Here is a 20,754-nt window from a genome sequence, read left to right as displayed (position 1 = left end):
AAACCATTCTGTGATTCTATGTGCCATGAACTGTAATAGATGAGAGAGGCCATACTTGCATCATACCTGTCTCAGAAGTACTGCAAAATGTCAGTCTAAATACAGAGTCAAACAAGCTTAAGACCTTCTCACCTAGGAATGTCTTTGGAAGGTTTCTGGTTCCTTTGGGCTGTTTTTTATTGCTTATCAATTTTACTACAAATCTAACTTGTTTATATCACTTGTGCATGTGTGATCAGCTGTGTTAGAGAAGCCAGTGATCGACTGCTTATTTAGGATTCCTTCCCTCCTTGCCTTGGAAATTTTGTGCAATTTTACTCTTGTGAGGTGGACTCCAATAACTATTTCTGGATAACTTGTGGTGCAGTCTTTCTGCATACCAGATTTCTTCAAGCACTGAAGGGCATGCATAGTCCTTACACTTCCCGAAATACTTTATAGCGTACTGAGGTAGCACCGAGTCACTCTCTGCGTATCTCAAAAACAAATTGAGAAGTACGCATAGCCATTTTCCAGTCATGCTTATGAGAGAGGAATTATTCAGTTGAATGCAGCTATATAGTGTGGTGTACCCCTTGTTTTGTAGCCCTTTAAAGATCGCTGTGAATGGTTCTATGAACATCTGCATGCCGGGCAGCCAGATTCGGATATGGTGCACAGGCCTGTCAATGAAAACGACATCCTTTTGGTTCACCGAGGTATTGTGTTATAAATGGAACTAGTGTATCTTGAAATACATTGAAGTGTAATGACTTAAGATAAAAAATTAACTGGTGCTTTGTTTTTAGATTCTATTTTCAGGAGTAGCTGTGAAGTTGTGTCTAGAGCAAATTGTGCAAAACTAAAGCAGGGAATTGCTGTGAGATTTCATGGAGAAGAAGGCATGGTGGGTAAAATTGCATCCTTTTCCTTTATAGTTTTTTTATATGGATATATTAATTCTCTTCCACCAGTATTGTGTTAAACTAAATTCTAATTTAAAATAGCTTTTATACTTTATTAAGAAATATGTGGTTACCCCGCGTAACTGTGCAGTGAAAGTTCTATGAACCAATGTGTTTTATTCTTTTGATATGCAGGGGCAGGGTGTGGTGCGTGAGTGGTTTGATATCTTATCCAGTGAAATAGTAAATCCCGATTACGCCTTATTTACCCAGTCAGCTGATGGTATGTCTCTGCCTTTTTTATTTTCTAATTTTAGGGTGACTTCTTTTATAAAAGCATCTTTATAGTCCAAGAAAATGTCACTTAATTGGTTTCAGAATACAAGATTGTTACTTTTTAAAAGCAACACTGACAGAATTGATCTCATATATATATTTAGAGAGAGAGAGAGAGAAGTGATATATTTGTTGTACATTTTTATAACTGCAGTTTAAACATTTTCCTTAATTTGAAGTTTCCTTGATGTTTTTTTTACTCTCTTTTGTAAGAGGAGAGTGACTTGTTTGTTTTAATGAGTCCATGCTATTTCTGCCTGGAAGTAGTAGGACATAACACTTTGAGAGCAGTATAGAAAGTGTTTTCCTTTCTTCGTCATCTGCAAGGGAACTGTGGAGGTATTCCTTTATTTGCTTTTGGAAATCTACAAATTCAATCAGTTAATTTTTGTGGTAAAACCAGGTTGATCTTCACAGGTCTGCCTTTTATTTGACTTTTCTCATTTGGGTGCCTTATATAAAGCAAATATTTATCAATAAAAGATTTCACATCATCAGTGAGAATGTTTTGCTTTCTATCTTATGAAGTCTTGAACTGGCAAGGAATTCCGTCAACAGTAGAGGCATAGATTAGTTCCTGAATGTTAAAGGGAGAAGCTCAGGGATGTCTGTTTGAGGTGGTCTTTTTCAAGGGAACCAGGACTGGACTGTCTCCTGTCTGTATATTGCTGGAGCCAGAGGAAAGGAAGTGGATGCATTCTGATCCTTCTGTTGAGTATGTTCACAAGTTGGTAGAAGCATGGCCCATTAGAGTGAGCAAAAAATGCACGTAGCAGCATAGCAAGATGGAGGACTAAATCTAGCAGATCATGATTGCCCTTACGTTGATGATAATTATTTCAGAGCGGTGCCTTAGAGAGTGGGTACGCAGTATCAGTGTAATAATAGGATGGCATTACGTTCTAATACATTTCCTTATGATGTCTTTTTGGTGTAAACAAAAAACCCCAAAATAAAACTTTCTGTGGTTTCAGATACTTAGTGTATTTGATAAGTATGAACTTCATGTAAAAAAAAAAAAAGTCATGAAACATGATGGTATTTTTATTTTATAGGAACAACTTTCCAGCCCAACAGCAACTCTTCCGTAAATCCAGATCATTTGAACTACTTCCGTTTCGCAGGCCAGATCCTGGGGCTAGCCCTGAATCACAGGCAGCTGGTGAACATTTACTTCACAAGATCATTCTACAAACATATTCTTGGTATGGTTTTATTAAAATCTTGTTTATTAGTCATAACAGTTGTCTGAGGAGTAAACCTTTTCCTTCTTTACTTTTGCGTTAAAAGTGAAAATGTCTTGGAAATTAATGTCTTGCTAAAATTCTTGTATATCAGTCACAGCATATGGTAGGAGTTGCTATTCCAGTGTGAGCCTCTCTTAGGAACTGTTACAGCTGCAAAACAGAGAAATACATTAGCAAAACTATGTGAGAATTTTACATAGTTAGCAACTTTCATTAAAATAGCTAATCTTTCAATTTATATTTGAATACGAATCCTAAATTAAAAACTTGGAAGGCATCATTAATTTGTCTAAAGCATAATCTCATAATTTAATTGTCTTGAATGTTGCTGACTAGTGCCTGAAAGGCACGCTAGCGCAGTCAGATGCTTTTGCGGTGTGTGCAATTCTTTGCATCACAGTTGTGAAACTCATCTATCCCACCATGTAATGTCACTCTTGAGAAATGAAAATAATCATTCCCTAGTTAACTTAGGTTTTTGCCAGAGTTCACAAACATTGTCAGGCCGCCTTTATTATGCCTGGATCTTTCAGTCGTGTAGTATTTTAGCAAGGTGAATCCATACTGTTGCGAACCTCCCTGTCTACCCACTCCGACAAATTCTACTTACTTCCTGAAGTAGTGTTTCAGAACTAATGCAGGTTCATCCTGTCTCCTTCCTGAGGAAAGTTAGTACATACGCTTATTGTAGCGTTCAAGAGGATGGGACAGAGGTCTATAAAAAATGTAAATCCTTTTAATAGAGAAGGAACGCTGTTAGCTGGTGGTGTCTGTGGTCTAGGACTCTTGAGAACCTTTGCGCCTCTTGATTGTTGAACATGATGCTCCTGTTTTGCATTGTCGTGAAAAACCTTTCCTCTTGCATGAAGATGTGATGGAAGGGTAAATTCCTTTTGCATTCCTGTTACTCCTCTAAGAACATAAATTCTATTGCCTCTGCATGAAGAATTTTCTTGGTGTGTAAGTGCTACTCTTTAATCTTCTTTGGAAGTATAAGATAGCTTGATGTCAGAAATTTTACTTTTCTACAAGATCCACTCCTTACTTTAGGACCTAGCAGGGTTTTCATGGGATTGATTGCATCTCATTCTGTTTTTCTGTAGTCATTCTGTCTACCTACAGTTTTCCTGTGAGGTTTGCTGAGTCCAGGACAGATCAACTCTTAACTTCAGGTTTAATGAAGTGTTCAGGAACACTGTTGCAGTTTGGTGGTGGTGCAGGCTCAGTCATCTTTGTCAAGATCATCTTGACAAAAGGTTGCATTTTACTTCTCACCCTCACTCCTGCTTTCTGCTGCAGGAGAGTGACTGGCTGTGTACTGGGCAAGAGGCAAGGGAGGACAGCCAAGCTGAAGCAGCACCATGTTGTCAGTCCCTCATCGGGCTTCCTTCGTCACTGATCTCCACATAGGAAAGCGGTTCCAAAGTAGACATATCATTGTGTGGCACTATTTGGCACTGACTTAAGGCTTGGCCTCCAATATAGAGATTCCTCTGTGTGAGCAGAAGAAAGATGCTCATAGGCTAATCTTCATGTGATATATTCACAATTGAGAAAAACATATTATTCTGCTGTTTAGTGATACCTTGAGTATAGTCAAGTATTGCTCTTGTCACTTTTTTTGGAAATTATTATTTTGGGTTCATTTCTACTTTGAATCGTAATTATACACTGGATTTGTTGGTTTCTGAATTGACAAGGTGACCTGTTGCTTACTCTTTTTTCTCTTTTCCCTTTTGCTAGAGTAACTATTGCAAACCAAACGGCAGTGAGTAGTGTCTGTTAAAAAGATCTCACCAGTCCCTATTAGAAACGTCTTGTCATTCTGTTGAACAGGCATCCTGGACCACTCTAGAGGTTTGTGCACATTCAGCTTCTTCAAGTTCAAAAGGTTTGCAGGTTTTGTCACTTCTTGTTACTTATCAGACACAGAGAACTGGAAAAATTACACTTCCACTTCCCAAAGTAGTTGCTTTTTCTGCCTCAGTCACAGTGGTTTAAATAACCTTTCCAAGGCCTTTTCCCTCAGCTTTGTGCATCTCTTCTCTTGCTTAAGGAACCTGAGTTGCACAGCAGCAGATTTCCTGAGGGGCTTTTGTTTAATTTTTGTTTCAGGTTCAGCTGTGGGTTATGCCAACTGTTGTTCATGCCAAATACAAGTTACCAGGTTACAGACATAGAGATTCCCTTCAGCTACTTGTCAGGCCTTATGTAATGGAGGATGAAATCTTTTGAAGCCTGAGGCTATTTCCACTACTTTGGTTTCTCACCCTACACTGAGATCCTTGTTTTCTGGATTCTGCCATTGCTTTGTTTCTGGCACTGAATCCGCCAGTTGTGCAGTACGATCTCCTGTATCTGAGGGACAGTGTGAATCTCTTTCAAAGGAACTCTTCTCTTTAGCCAACAGACATGACGTGGAAGTGCCTTAAATGGAAGCTGAAACCTGTATGAGCAAATGTGGCTACTTTTTTGAGACTCAGGTGGGTGCATCACCTTTTTTCACTGTGATGAATTGCGATCTTTCTGCAACAATATCTGGTAGACAAGGAAAGATCACCAAATTAAGTGATGACCCAGCTGACATACAACTAAGATGCTTTATAATGTTAGATAGGTAGGTTGCATGATTTCTTTTTGTGCTGTGAAATCAAACATTATTCCATAGTTCCTTATGTTTGAGGGCTGCACTCTATTATGGACACCTTCTAGTGGAAGGTGTCCCTGCCCATGGCAGAGGGGTTGGAACTAGATGATCTTTAAGGTCCCTTCCAACCCAAACCATTCTGTGATTTTATGGATGTAGAACTGAGACAGAAATATGGTCAGAAATTAATAAGGCCTTGTAGGTTTGTTTTTCTTAAACTGCCTGTCTGCTGCCTTGAACAGGGGAGGAGAAGATAGTTTCACTAGTGTGGTTGTCCAGTTACTTTGTATCTGTTGAAAGGAGACAATTACTTGTTTGGAAAAGGAAACTTCCACCTCCAAAGCACAAAGACATGTAGCAGATAACTTCCTAATTGTGCTATCTGCTGTTAGACTTCAGTCCCCTCTTTCACAGTATAATAGAAAATACTCCTTGAAATGGCATAAACAAAAAACCAAAAATTAATTTCTGGGTCAGTGTATATTGAGCTGGAGGCCTTAAATCCTTGAATGCTTACTGATCTTGTCTCAGAGCTTACCTGTGGTATCATCTTGAAGTTGTGTTGCGCAGAAATACCTTCATAGATTTCTCTTCCTTTTCAAACTGCAGGTGCCTTAAGGGTATAGCAAAAGAGAGACACATAGTATTTCACGGGATTCAAATTCTGCCCTGATAAATCTGACGGAGTTTCTTTTATAGCTGCCTGGCTTGAGCCTATCGATTGGTAAAATATCTGTCAAGCGAATGAGTGAGCTGAGTGGTTTGCTCTCACAATATGCTGACTATGAATGTAGTCTCCTAATAATGCTATAGTTCAGTTTCTTCTCTACGGGAGGCTCAGACTCCTACTTCTCAGTCTGCTGCTTTTCCCACATGTTTTGCTTATATCCCTCAGAGACATCATTATTTCCACATTTCATATGTGCAATGCACATATGCTTACTAGCTGGCAAAAGTGAAAGTTCTCTAGAAACTACTCGACAGCTGTTAGATTTTGGTTTTTTTTTTTTTTTTGCGAGACATGACAGTGAAAATTCATTAGTAAGTTATCTATCCCTCTCTTAAACAGGAGTATTGCTTCATTTTATTAGAAAAACAATGCCTTACAGCTTGTGTATGCACCATTTCAGCACCCGTCAGCTCTTCCAGGGAAATCCTGCAACAGTTTCTGCACCTACCTGTTTACACCAGCTGCTAACCTTTTGAATTTTGTGTTATTCTCTGGGGTACTGCTTCTGCTGTCCATAGCATGCTAAGACTTCTACTAATGGGCACCCTTGTGACACTTCAGTGCACAGAAGATGGTGAAGCAAAGAGAGTGCTTCCAGATAATTGCTTTTCTATAAACCTTCTACCACTCTCACCCCCTGCCCCTTTTCCCAGGTATTTATCTACCTTGGTAGAATTCAAGTACCCGTCATGACAGAGTTAAAGTATTTTTGGGTTTGCTTTCTTGTGTAGCGAAGAGGGTAGTTTTCCTGCGCAAACCTTGTTCTGGGCACATTTACTCAAATTTGTTTTGAGTGCCATGTCTGTAAAGTGGCTGTAAATAGGCAGTTTCTGTGCTTGGATAAGAGTCAAACTTCTAACAACTCTCCTCGTAATGCTTTTAAATGAGTTGCAAATTCAGTTTGAAAATTTAAAATTCCTATAAATATTTCTTTCACCTCATAGCAAATGCAATTAAAAAGAAAACTGAAGATTGAGTTTTCCAAGTTTTCTAACCAAGGAAGGTTGTCTTCTCATCCCCTTTTTCCCCCCAGTTCTAAATAATTTTCTGGGGGAGAAGATGATTTGTATAGAGAAATAAGATATTTGGGTTTTTTAAATTTTATGTAGAAAACCAAGATATTTTTTTTTGTTTAGGAAACTCATTTAACGTCGAGTGTTCTGTGTGGTTAGATGCTTTTACTGCAATCCATTAGTGAGCTAAAATTGTGCAAATTGTTGTTGTTCAGGTGGTATGCCATTTGCTTCTCTGGGAAGGAAATCATACAGAGGAAACCTGATTCTTTAATATTTTTACAATGTAGTAAGTACAGTTCTGCTGTAGTGAGCAATGGTGAATCTTTTTCCCTTTTCATTTAACTGCAATATTCTGGTTTCTCTCTAGAGGGCAATGTTCTACCGTATATTAAGTCAATACCCTTTTTGCTTTTTCTTATTTATTTGCATTTTTTCTTTGTGTGTGTGTTTTTTCTAGGTATACCTGTAAATTATCAGGATGTAGCATCCATTGATCCAGAGTATGCAAAGAACTTACAGTGGATTTTAGATAATGATATCAGTGATCTGGGTTTAGAGCTGACCTTTTCGGTGGAGACTGATGTGTTTGGGGCAATGGAGGAGGTGCCATTGAAGCCGGGGGGTGCAAGTATACTTGTTACACAGGAAAACAAGGTGAGTGTACAGGTTTATTCAGCAGTTGATAGTATAAGAAAAGCCATTGGACTGACTTTCTGAGTAATTGGAAGCAGAAATGGTAGACCTATTTTGGTAGAAATATACCAAATAAAATAGTTGCCAACACTCTTCCTTCTTTTTTAGCTTAGCATGTTATAGAAATAATATTTAAAATCTCTGTGGGTGTTCAGGTTTGAGGAGGTTGATTCTGACAGAACTTTTGGGAGGAAAATAGGATCAATTTTAAATGAAGGGTTTATTTAAGTTACAAATATTCCTGAAGTTGTCATGGGTATATATAGAATCACAGAATGGTTTGGGTTGGAAGGGACCTTAAAGACCATCCAGTTCCAACCCCCCTGCCATGGGCAGGGACATCTTCCACTAGACCAGGTTGCTCAAAGCCTCATCCAGCCTGGCCTTGAACACTTCCATGGAAGTGTGTGTTATGTGTGTATGTATATATATATATGTATACCAGGAAGGTAGACTGGTAGCAATTACTAAAAGTAAAATTGTAGGTCATATTGCGAAGTGTGCTGTCTGCTAGGGCAGTCTATGGCACTAGGTTGCTCTACAATAACATATGGGTAACTGACAGTAAAAGGCTGCAGGAAGCTGTTTCAGCCATTTGCAAGTCACTTGGGGTGTGTGGGAATAATCTACCTTTTTAATTTGCCTTAATAGTAACAGCTTGGAAAGTCCCCGAGTTCTCTGCAGCCTTAGGTCAAAAACTAATATGGGAAAACAAAGACAGCTTTTGAAAATTATCTAGAAATTAGGATGGATATCAGTCTAACTGAATTCCGCAGTTACCCAGTAGATAGTTTTGAGTAACTGCAGGAGTGTCGTGGGTCGACCTGAGGTTATTTTGTGTTATTGACTCTTGATCCTTCTGACTGCTTTGTGTGTTAGCTCTCATTTGCACTGAGCTAGCCTAACTCTGTGCACACAGTGTTACTCAGTGCTGCCAGGCGCGTAGGCAGCTGCTGTGTCGGTAAGTGGCCACGTGGTGCCAGCATTCGTTCTAACAAAAATTTTAGTCTGTGTTGGAACAATTGCCACTGGATTGTTGTATGCCTCAGTTTCATTAAGGCAGAGTGTCATTCCAGTAAGAGGAATATGTATATTGTTAGCCTGATTCTGCACTGTTTCCTGCAATATAGTAATTCATGAAGGAATACAGATGGTAAAACAAGTCTAATTGTGAAGGCAGTGGATGATTAATTTCTTTATCACCTATCAGAGAACGCAGTGATGTTGAAGCTTGTTTCTGGGCAGTCTTAGCTTCTCAACATATAAAATGCTTGACATATATTGTGGTTTCATAACAGCTGTTTAAAAACAGTTTTCAGTTAGCATGAAATTAGAAGTTTGCCCACATGAGGATACCCGTGGTCATTAGTAGCTTATATATTGTTCTGTTAACTTCTGACTTGGGGTGCAGGCTAAACAGGGGGGTTGAACATGTGTAGAGCAGATGCATCCATTCTAGCTCGTCGGCCTTCCTCAGCTGTGAGAGGCGGGGGACCAGAGTTTGTGTAGCTTTTATCTAGAAGGTGGTAAGAAACACGTGAATGTTGTGGTAGCTTTGAAACCTTTGAATTTGAAGCTGCAGAATGAGAAGTTGATGGTGCCATCTTACAGATGTTTGTTCTCTCTGTTGCTGATTGTGACAGTGGCGAACCAAGTTGATGAAAATTGTACATCTTTGTTGTAGTGGTATTTGGGGATTTTCTCCAATTTCTTTAATGCAGCATGGTTTTGCAGTATTTTTCAGCTTAGCAGTTCTAAGAGGTTAAACAGGAAAAGTCTCTCATTCTTCTGCCTTTATCCAAGGAATAAGAGATTGCTGTTTAAAGCTCATTGTATTTGTTAGACCTCTAGGAGGAAAAAAAAATCAGCTTCTAAAGGAATTTGCTGTATGCTTACTACCATATTACCAGTTTAGAGGGTAGAATTTTCTTTAAAATGAAATTATAAGCGAATATTTATTCCTTAAAAATGATCTAACCAAAATGAGAGTTAATGCCCCATTGAGGAACAGTAGCTATAGCTGTTTGTAAAAGATTGTTTTCTTTGAACAAAGGAATTTTATTTTATGGTTTTTTTTACATCAGCTGTGTAATAGGTGAATAGTTGTGGGCCCATACGAAGCAAATGTTCCTCTTGCCACTGGAGCATCCAGGTAGCTCCAACTGAAGTATTGGTTATAGTGGTGGTTCAACAGCCTTTTGTCATGGTAATGAGGAGACTTCAAAGGGAAAAGTCAAGCATAGTCCGGTGTCCATGCTACACATTTCTTTCTTCTTTGCTGTGTATATTTTTGCAGATTTCTACTTACTTTTTAGAAAAAAAAAAAAAAAAATTAGACCTAGGCAGAGTTTAACTGTATACTATTTTAAAAAATCTCCACAATCTATGGCTTTCTCTGTCTTCCCAGGACTTGTCTGTCTGTGAGCTGGCCACGCTGTTAGGCAGTAAAAAAATTACTTATATTTTTCAAGCAACTTTGGAATGGAGCTGCTCTTTGAACATCATAATGAACATTGATCCTTGTCTCACAGTATATGGGGTTGTGAAATCAGGGAAGCATGGTGTCTGCTTCATTTACCTCAAAGGAAAATACAGAACAACCCCTCACTCAAACTAGACTTAGTCATCATGTTTGTGATGCCTGTCTCATGTGTTTTCAATCAAATCCCCCCTTTAAAAGAAGGCTGGATTGTACTATTTATGCACTATGTAGGAATGCATATGTAGATCTGAAGTTATGTAGATATTTGTGTTTTGTAATGTACTCCTGGGGCTTCTGAGAGGAAATAAAACGTAAATGAAGTGAACAGAGGGGGAAAAGCAAATTGACTTTTTTTTTAAATTGGCATATATTATGTAAATTGGGAATGTGGTACAGGTCTTTCAGCATGTGCCAGTGCTGATAGTGGGGATGCTTGGCTGTTCCAGGCTATTTAAAACATTTCTTGTTACACATAAAGCACAGAAACTGTTTTCTCTCATAATGAAAGTGTTCAATGTAAATGTTTTTGTAACGCAGAAACTGCGTTTTTGTAATATTTTTTTCTAATGGATTTTTTAGAAAATAAGATTGTGAATTTTTCTTTCTACTACCCTGTTTTCTGTATAGCCTGATTTATGTACCAGCAACTTAAGAAATGTAAAACAAGTATTTCTGATCACTGAAGACCGTTGTGTACACTACTTCTAATCCTGATATTGCTAAAGTTTCTGATTTCTTCCTAGAGCTCATAAGATGTATTCACAGTGGCTGACTTCTGTCTAGTGCAGTTAACCTCCTTTGGCTACCCCCTCTAATTCCTTAGAGAAGGAAGGTGTCTTCAGTACCACCGACAACCAAGGGAGGTTACTAGATTGAAACTAGGTTTTTGGGAACACCTCTGCACTTGAAGATATGATTAGATAGTTCCTCTTCTTCAGAGCACTTCGCAGATTAATTGTCTTCTCACTCTAATAAAATGGTGGTAATGCATTTAAAAGTATCCACCAACTGCAAAGCAAATGACAACCCCTCTGCACTTTGGGTGAATATAAGGAACTGCCTCTGAAAAGTATTTTTCTGTTTTGAAGTATTTCATAATTCATTCTCTTTTTCTGAAAGAGAGGAAGGAAAGAATGCTTGGTTGATTTTGTGCAGGTTCAGAACCTAAAACTTCAGGTTAATGTGTTTTTAAAATTAAAAATCAAGATAGTATTTTTAAGATTATTGTCTGGAAGGAAGGTGATAGTTGAGATGCTTTAATTGGAGATATGTTTCATGATTTCATTATTAAAGAAATCAAAGCATTACTTTGAAATTGAGTACCCTATTCTAGGAATAAATTTCATACTCAAGTAGATATCTCTTTTCTTGAGTAAAGAGACTTTATTAGGCTTACATAGTTTTGTTGGGGTAGATGAGACATGTTTATACAGCTTTAATGTAAGCACTTTTGTATGTCTCACTCTAAAACCCTTTCTCCATAAACCACCTCCTAGGCTTTTGTGTTTTCAACAAAAGCAAAATTATGGTGGATTCCTTTTCTAACTGGTGTCTTTTAAAGCAGAGTCCCCAGATTTCTAAAGCATGAAAACCATGATACCTATTCACATGGTGAAGGTATAAATGCTCTTCCGGTTATTTTTTTTTCCTCCCCTTTTTAAAAACTGAGGTGGTTTTCAAGACTTTCTTTTAAAATTGAAATTGTTATTGAGACAGCAAAGTTTGTAGAAGTAAGTAATAGATTCTGTTCAACCTCCAGAGGTAGAGCAAAGCTTTTTGGCTCACAAATATTCCTTCAGAAATTTACCCTTTGTCCTGAGTTATGTCAGTTTGCTTAATAGAATGCTTTTCTTTACAGACATTGCCTTGTTTATCTCCTTTGATCACAACGGTGGTTGTATTAGATGCAGGCATGGCAAACTAAGTTTTATTCACTTCCTTTTTCTTACTCCAAGTCCCTGTTTTTCGACTGGTCTGTGTTACGATTTACACGCTTCTGTTTGGGAATTATCTTTAGAAGAAAGGAAAGAGGAAAGAAAGGACGGAAGGGGCTCTGAACTCTGAAGGACCTTCTGAATTATTTTGAGTTGTTTTCATGTGTGAAAAGTGCATAGGGACTCTGAACATCTTACTGTAGGTGAGATACGTAATGTATCTAGGGCTACATGCACTTCTGTGTGTGTGTTTGCCGAAGCACTACGTATTTTTGCTATTGTATGTCTTAATGGAGTTTTCCACATTGCAGGCTGAGTATGTCCAGCTTGTCACGGAGCTTAGAATGACAAGAGCCATTCAGCCTCAGATAAATGCCTTTTTACAGGGCTTCCATATGTTCATTCCGCCATCTTTGATCCAGCTTTTTGATGAATATGAACTGGTAAGCAGTAATGCTTATACTTTTTAAAAGTACTTCGTTCAGCATATTTTCAGTAGTGTAATGATGTAGAAAGCTCAATACCCACAAAATAAACATTTTGTATCTTTCACTTCGGTTTTGCTTCCTGTGCATCTATCAGTGAGGATCTCAAATTGTGTGTTCCAGTTTATCCTAATTAGTTAGAAGGATCATCTTCCTGGAATGTGATAACTTAATGTGCCAGTGATAAATGCCTTAAATTGTAATTTCAAGGTGGGATCAGGGTGTTGTGGCCTTTAAACCTTTTCATATTTTCTTTCAGGAGGACAGAAAAGTAGGGAGATGCTGTCTGTTGTCTTTACTTTTTCTGAGTCGCAGAATGAAATTCCAAGAATGTTTTGTGGTGGTTTGATCTTCTGTGACCGAGACATCACAGGTTTTGTCTCAAGCCGTGCCAGAACTCGGAGCTTTTTTCTTTCAGGTTCTTTGGCAGTGATTTCCACCTCTTGATACTGTGTGCTTAAATTAAACAGATCATGGGAAGTTACCTGGATTCAAGAATCTTCTTGTATTAAAATTTAGTCGTAGGTTCTGCAAGGTTGCAACTAAACAGAAAAAGCCCCATCATTTTTATACTATTTAAAGCGTTACTTATTTTAAAATAGCATAAGCCCTTAAAATTAATGGCTTGTCGGGAGGACTAATCAAAATTTGTGTGCTTCTTCTGAAGGAGCTTTTGCTATCTGGTATGCCAGAAATTGATGTGAATGATTGGTTAAACAATACAGAATATACCAGTGGCTATGAGAGAGGAGACCAAGTTATTCAGGTAAAGTGGTTTTTTTTTTTTTTTAATAGACTATTGCATTTTAATGCAAAAAAAGATACTGTTGTTGTTGTAATTTTCCGTGAGTTTATGGAAGCTTATTTTGGCTGAAATACGTTGAGGCTTTTTTATACTCTAATATTCAGTGACTTATGTATGAATTTAATGTGAAAATTTGCATCATTTAAGAAACAAACACAAATATTCCATTTATTGTTTTAACTTTTCAAGTAGTGCAAGTATTTAATGGAAAATATGAACTAACTTATTTTTTGTTTAGTGGTTCTGGGACGTTGTGGAAGAACTAACTCAGGAAGAGAGAGTATTACTGTTACAGTTTGTTACTGGCAGGTGAGAAACTCTTCTATAACAACAAATACATTGTCCTGATGCTCTGAAACAAGTCAGGAGACTTCAGATTACCATACAAGATCACCTAGCTAGAAACGTTTTGCAGACTTGGGCTTTTCATATGTTGATCAAAGTAGACAAAGTGTGTGTTAATGTTTTTGCTGCCTGTTCTGCCAGTGAAGTGATTGATTACTTATGTATTATACTTGACTACTTTGCAAGAGGTCTTTGTATAGTTAAGTTGCTGCCCCAGGCAATTTTTAGCAAGGCAGTAGTGAATTTAACTGCGCTTTATATTCTTCTTCCTGCTGTATATTTATGTGGCTCTTGGCTTCTCCAGTAATCAATATAGGCTTTAATATATGAGAAAACTAGGTATTGCTCCAGTCAGTGTAAACAGAACAACCTTCTCTTAAAGCAGAGTTGAATTTAACGTTAGTGCCGCGTGTCAAGATCAGGTGAAGATGTAACCTCATGCAAGACTCTTTGCTTCATATAGGATTTCTGTCCTAAATTCGAGTGTTTTTTCAGGGAAGGCCACTTTTATTTACTTTGTTTTGAGGGTGGTGGGGGAAGGTTTTGAGCAGTAAATGCTCCTGTGGGCTAGATGGGTTGCCAAGTTTGTGTATACAGACATTTTGCAGAGTGAATCCATAGAAAGTGGCACCTGGGCTGTGTAATCCATGTCTCTTTCTGGTGGCAGATAGAGATTGCACCATCTTCTTAATACGATATTCCCTTCATATTCTAGCATTAGTAGAGTAGTTGACCTTCTGTTTATAAGTTTTGTGGTTAAGCAATGATAAAATACAAATTAAGATCATCAGATCTTGTCCTTTTATACCAAGAAATTTTGCAGTCACGGATGTATCATCAAATGGCATGGTCTTCAAATTCTATTAGTTTCACTTGATTTATTATGAGTTTCATTGTTTCAGGGATCACAGAGAATTTAAGAAGCTAGTTCTGTTCACATCGATCTTTTCTTTTTGTCTTCTGCGGAAATGATTCCTGCAGTTCTAACCACACCTGTTGCATGCCAGCTGCTGGTCTTTCATTTTTAGTGGACTAGTCCATTTCTAAATCTAGATGGCAAATAAGGATCTTTAAGATGTAAGGTCATGTTTCAAATGCTTCTTAAAACATTCCAAATGATACTGAAGTGGCATCCACTATTTTCATGGCATTTGGGATAATCTACTGGATTCTAAAGGGTGCTTTCTATCAAGTAAACAATTATGTTGTCTGATTAATACGTGCTTGAACACCATTCATGTTGGTCACAAATCACATACTGACTTGTTCTTACCCATTTCTTGTTAGTAGGAAAGAAATTTTTGGTATGGCTTAAGAACTGTGGGCTGGAATTTAAAACAAATCGCTTAGGGTTTTCCGCTCCTCTCCCCCACCCCCGCATCAGCTAGTGAGAACCCACTGTGTTTTTTCAGTGCTTGAAATGTAATAAGGATATTTTTTCCGTAAAAAGTTAACTTTTGGAAGTTCCCAATGGTGGTATGTAGCTGGTATTTTTGCACATAAATCCCCAGACAGCCCTAGTTTTTGAGAGTGGAAGATTTAGACCCCGAGTTGTCTGTGAGATGAAACACCAGTTAGTCTAGTATGGGCCATTGTCTGAAGTACACTTTTACACTAAACGTATACCTGATTTCAAACTATGATCTTTTCCCAGCATCATATTTCCTTAGGTAAGGATCTGTTTCTGTGTGTACTTCTTGGCAGGCTGCATTCAGAATCTTCATTTTGCTTTCCACTTCCCTTGAATCTCTTCTGTATATAAACTTGATTTTTTGTGTGTATGAAGAGGTATGATTCATACACCAGTCAAAGACTATGCAATTAATTTAGTGATTTGAATAAAACAGTTATATTTTTGATTGTCTTCAGCGTTTCTCTGCCATCTCTAAATATTTCTTAAATTTTGCCTTTTGTCTTCTTCCCCCATTCTTACACCTTTCTCTTCAGTCTTGCTCTGGTAGTTTGAGTGGGGGTACGATTGCATTCATCATTTATACCAACGTTGAGACATCTTTTAACCGTAATTATTGTGAGCCATGTTTGAATAGCAGATTCCGTGTGTTACGAGGTCTTGGTACACTCAAAAAGCCTAAATTTTCTTGTGCCTGATGTTGGGTATCTGAAAGTTTGCTTATGCGCCACCTACTTTTTGTCTGCTGACAGCTGCTTGGGACGGTATTGCCAATCCCACATGCTTTTACTCCCCCCCTTCTGTTTGGTATTTATAAATTACTGAATTACTGTTAATTATCCATTGGCGGTTTTTGATCAGGTTTTTGGTTAACAGTTGGAGAGAAGTGTCGAATCATGATAAATTCCACTTTATTGGTATTCTTCAGGTATCAAGATTGCTGTTCAACTTCTTAGGGGACTGTAGTTTCTGAGTAGTAAGATATATGCTTTTCTACCAGAAATTCAGCATATTGGATAAATGTGATAGGTATGCCTACTTTTAAAAGTAAAACAAAGCATAAGGGAAGTGGCTTAAAGTATCTCTTCTGCACCGTTTTCATTTTAAGTAAATTTATGCAAATTCTATAAGTGGAAAAATAGAAGAGTTAGGATTCAGATGTAAATTTTAACATTTTAATAGAGCTGAAGTTTCCAAAGCTATGAAACTGTATTGCTGTTCTTGCTGAAGGCTATTTGTACATGCAGTAGGAGAGGTAAGATATTGTGGTCTTGTTGGCATATATTTGGAAGGCTCTCTGCTATATTGGCGGTGTTCTGCTTGGAAAGAAAACTCATTCTTGGAGGCATAAGTTGGCAGCCATCTGTTCCTTTGAAATTATTAAAGTCCTGATCATACTATACGATTTTGACGTGTTGTATGAAAACCACTTTAAGTTACATTGTAAAAACCTTTAGCTGATGGTGGATCGAATGACGAATTTTTAACAGTTAGGCCTGTATTTTAATGCTGATTTGAACGTGGAATTACCTTGGTTTATTGGAGTGGGGGGAAAATTCCCTGCAGGGAACACAGCACTGTGTTAGAAATGTGAACCAAAACCATGGTATAAGAGAGTACCCCTGTAAAACCTTTACAACTGTTCTGAGCTGTGGCTGTGAGCACAATCCCATTTATGTGTCAGACATAGTGTGCTGCAAATGATGGGTTCTTCCCTCCGTAGTGGTTGCCTTACACCAGTGCTAGAGCTACCTGCCTGACATAGCGGTCATTAAGCTAAGTGATACAGGTTTATGTGTGGCATTCGACAGCTACCTCTTAAAGGTGTGTTTAAAAAGTATTACTGCGAGCTCTGTCCTAGCTCCTTAACGTTCGGCAGTTTGCGTTTTTGCCAAGGAGTTTTACTGTGAATGGAAACATTACTTCGTTCCTCTTTTCCATTGTTGCTCCTGGTTTTTACAGTCACTATGATTTTTGTGAATGTGGGAGCATTGTTTTTAATGTAAGTACCTGCAATCCAGAATTCTAACAGCTGTTACATATTTTGTGGAAGGTTTATTTTGTTTTATCGGATTCTTTCTTTGCTAGCTGCAAAATCGCAGAATAGCTGAGGTTGGAAGGGACGTCTGGAGACTGCCTAGTCCAACCCCGTGCTCAGAGCAGGGTCAGCTAGAGCTAGATTCTCAGGGTCTTGTCCAGACAGGTTTTAACTCTCTCCAGGGGTGCTGACTCCTCAGCTCCTCTGGGCAACTTGTTCCAGTGTTTGACCACCTCACAGTAAAAAAGCTTTTCTCCTGTTTAAATGGAAATTTCCTGGATTTCAGTTTGTGCCCATTGCCTCTTGCCCCGCCACTGTGTGCTCCATCTTACTTATTCCTCCATTCAGGTATTTATGTACATGGATCAGATTCCCTTGAGCCTTCTCCTCTTCAGGCTGAATAGTCCCAGCCTGCTCTCCTCCTGTGTTGGGTGCTCCAATCCCTTTGTGGCCCTTTGCTCAACTTGCTGCAGTATGTCCCTCTCCCCCCTGTAGTGCTGGGCCTTGAGCTCCAGCTCTTACCCTGTACTCTGTGAGAAAGGATCATCCCCCTCGACCTGCTGGAGACATTCGTTCAACTTCTTGAGTCCTTATCCATTCATTAGAGTTTTTTGACCTCTCTTTTTTTGATTGATGTGAAGGCCGTGCTAACATGTGACATTGTGACGCATACCAACTTAAGTTGATGTTATAAAAATATTTTATTAATTTGTCTCTGTTAGTTTAAAATGATAGGAAGGGACTCTTCAGAGTCCAGGGCTGTTGTCCATGTACTCCTTGAATCATCACTGAATAATAGATTGGTAAAGGAAAAAAATTGCGTACTATCAGTAAGTGAGAATACATTCCCGAAGATGCTAGTGATTATATTTTTTTTTTAACATGTTCTGGTTTTTGCCATAGGTTGTCACTGGGTGATAACGTGACTGATGTAATGGTTTTATTAGTTACTTGAAATATTTGGTCTGAAGTAGAAAATGAAAAGGCACGTCAAGGGCACTTTGGTCAGTTGTCCCGTGGATAGTAATCGGAGAATAACCTTTTTCACGATGCAGTATTTCTTAAACTGTAAATATAAATAACCGTAGATGTTTACCTAAACTGAGATAATGTTCTTTCATAAGAACTGGTTAGTAGAAATGAGTCCTCTTGGCAAACAGACTTCTCTTAAATATCATTGAAACAATTTGATGCATAATGTAAATAGATAAATGCATTATTCAATATTGTAATTAAAATCATTTAGACAGTGAGAATTTTGATATGGATAAGAAAGGGGGAACCTTGATAAAAAAAGTATTAGTAACTGTCTAATTACTAGTAGTGAGAGATATTTGCAGTGTAAAGTGGTTTTTTTTTTTTTTCTTTTGGCTTACAACATGCTTGTAATGGTTAATTTATGTGAATTGTCTCAGTTCCAGGGTGCCTCACGGTGGCTTTGCCCACATAATGGGTGGCAGTGGATTGCAAAATTTTACAATTGCTGCTGTGCCGTATACTGCAAATCTTTTACCAACATCAAGTACATGGTATGTTAACCAGTCATACTGAAACATCTTAAAAATGGGCTTTTTCATGTCACTCGCAGTCAAAAGTATAGTTCTTTTGATTATTCGTCTTTAAAAGGCCAAAAGGAACCTTAGACCATTTGTGGAGGATTCACTATCCCACATAAATCGGTGGGTTTTAACCCAGGTGATGTGACATTATGTTCGCTCATTGTTTGCTACTTCATTTTCCTTCACTAAAGTCAGTAGGATTAATAAGGGCATATTCAAGTTAAATTACTGTGTTACAGTTTACTGAAGTGAAAAAAACCCTTCATTTTCTGCAATATATTTGAATGCTTAATGATACTGTATTGCAGCACAGTGTTGTTTTCTTCCATAAGTGTGACAACATCAGGGTTTTCAATCAGAAATCTTCACTGTTGGGTTTCTTGCTGAACTGTCATGTGGCTTCTTTTTTCTTTGCAGCATCAACATGCTCAAGTTACCCGAATACCCAAGTAAAGAAGTCCTGAAGGACAGGCTTCTCGTGGCATTGCACTGTGGAAGCTATGGTTACACAATGGCGTAACGACGTCTGGAAAAACCCATCTGACTGCTGGTGCGCGCTTCCGAGTGGCAGAAGTAATTCTGGAAACCGTCAGTAGAAAAGCAGCTTAGATGCTGCAGCCTATTGGCAGGGCTGGGCTTCAGAATTCCTACAGGATCACCAGCTTTTCCTCCATCACGTGTAGTCAGAGTAACGTCGGTAGTGTCACAAAAGACAAACTTCTCCCTATGCTGGATTTTAATTTTTTAAAATGACAGATCTGTATAGAAGTCAGTTTACATGGTTTTCATTATTACTTCGGCCTGAATCAGAACGTTTGTCAGAATATTTCTCTTCCCACAGTTTACTTTTGATTTTCAACCATATGGCTGAATGATGGTTGCGGTTCAGTTTACTTTGTGCTCCGATGGCATCCTGCTGACGGACAGACCTGTACTTTATGCCTTGTTGCATGTGAAAGTGCCGTTTATTTTTGCAGAGAACGCTATGGAAAGTTCAATTGGGATATTGTACAGTAAGACAGAGCTGATGTATTTTCCATCTCTTTGCATAATAACGTTTTATAACTTTTTAGTATTTTAATGTATATAGTATGTAAAGGTTAGACTGTTATCACTGGAAAAAATAACAGATCAAGTTAATATCTATATTAGAATTTACACTATATTCTACTACATATTTAAAGTATTTGTGACTTTATATTCAACTTGCAGTTTAGAAATTGTAAATATTATTTAAGATCTGTATCCATTGTTTGAATGCCTTTACTCTTTCCTTGACATAATTTTATGTTCAAAGGGTATTATTAAATTTTAATATTTTTACCAGACTCTTAATGTGACGAGTTCATGTGTCTTCAGGGGCTTTATTCTTTTTCTCCCAGGATTTTATTCTTCTTCTTATAACTTAAATTGTCATGGAAACAGCATTTGAGAAGGTATTGTCAAAGTGGACAGAAGGAAATGCACAAGGAAGGAACTTGAGCTTATGGAGTTTAACTGACAAGACTATAATAATTAGAATCTCATGTCAACATTTATAGAAAACTAGAATGTGTTACTCGGATGTAAAAATACACAGCAGTGACTCAGCAGCACGTGTTTTTGCTAAGTAGCTGTGCATGTTGGGGTATATGATGCATTTGCATAGCTGCTTTCTTAGGGACCCTCGGGTAGGTGTGCAGTATTGTTTTGGTTCAGGCTGGGAGTTTGGTTTGGGTCGTGGGTGTTGTTTTGGGGTGGTAGGTTTTTTTTTTTTTTTTTAATTTGTCATCCCTGCTTCAGAGAGTGCAAGCTGGATTCTTGCCAGGTGAAACTGAACAGAAAAATGTGATCCAGAAATGTACCAAATGCTAATGGAGGGACATCTAATGATATCTGCAAGACCTAAATTATCTGAAGAGTTAGTAAATGAGTTCAGGCACAGCACACCCCCCCAAATGTGTATTTTAAGGCTCAGGTGCTCAGCACAAATGGTTTGATCTGTTGATGTTTTCCTACACTGGGTGCTAATACATGTGTAGCCGGGGTTCACCAGGTGATCTGTCTGGGCTGCTTACTTGGTGCTGTTTTTTTCAGATTTTATTTATTTTAATCTAAACCAGACATAACCTCTGGGGGTGTGAGAGAAATCTGGGGATGATT

At 38.1% G+C, this 20,754-nt stretch overlaps 1 protein-coding gene across 1 annotated transcript; it reads left to right on the top strand.

Moving 5' to 3' along the window:
• Positions 1-590: 590 nt before the first annotated feature.
• LOC104510151 (E3 ubiquitin-protein ligase HACE1-like) lies at positions 591-19,940 on the top strand. The gene is made up of 10 exons (XM_010152318.1): positions 591-698; positions 789-886; positions 1,080-1,167; positions 2,276-2,425; positions 7,318-7,514; positions 12,281-12,412; positions 13,122-13,220; positions 13,498-13,568; positions 18,469-18,582; positions 19,030-19,940. The coding sequence occupies exons 1-10, from the start codon at positions 650-652 to the stop codon at positions 19,130-19,132; spliced, it is 1,101 nt and encodes a 366-aa protein (XP_010150620.1). The 5' UTR covers positions 591-649; the 3' UTR covers positions 19,133-19,940.
• Positions 19,941-20,754: the final 814 nt, after the last annotated feature.

This window comes from Eurypyga helias, unplaced genomic scaffold (assembly GCF_000690775.1).
Source record: "Eurypyga helias isolate BGI_N326 unplaced genomic scaffold, ASM69077v1 scaffold6160, whole genome shotgun sequence".
Taxonomy (NCBI): domain Eukaryota; kingdom Metazoa; phylum Chordata; class Aves; order Eurypygiformes; family Eurypygidae; genus Eurypyga; species Eurypyga helias.
The sequence above is the reverse complement of the archived record's forward strand: the minus strand, read 5'-3'. Positions and strand labels throughout refer to the sequence as shown.

Excerpts from the sequence above, each read along its gene's own strand:
- LOC104510151 (XM_010152318.1), top strand. The coding sequence starts at position 650 with ATGGTGCACAGGCCTGTCAATGAAAACGACATCCTTTTGGTTCACCGA. Across the intron at positions 1,168-2,275 it reads ATTTACCCAGTCAGCTGATG|GAACAACTTTCCAGCCCAAC; the intron begins GTATGTCTCTGC and ends TTTATTTTATAG. Across the intron at positions 13,221-13,497 it reads GAGGAGACCAAGTTATTCAG|TGGTTCTGGGACGTTGTGGA; the intron begins GTAAAGTGGTTT and ends TTTTTTGTTTAG.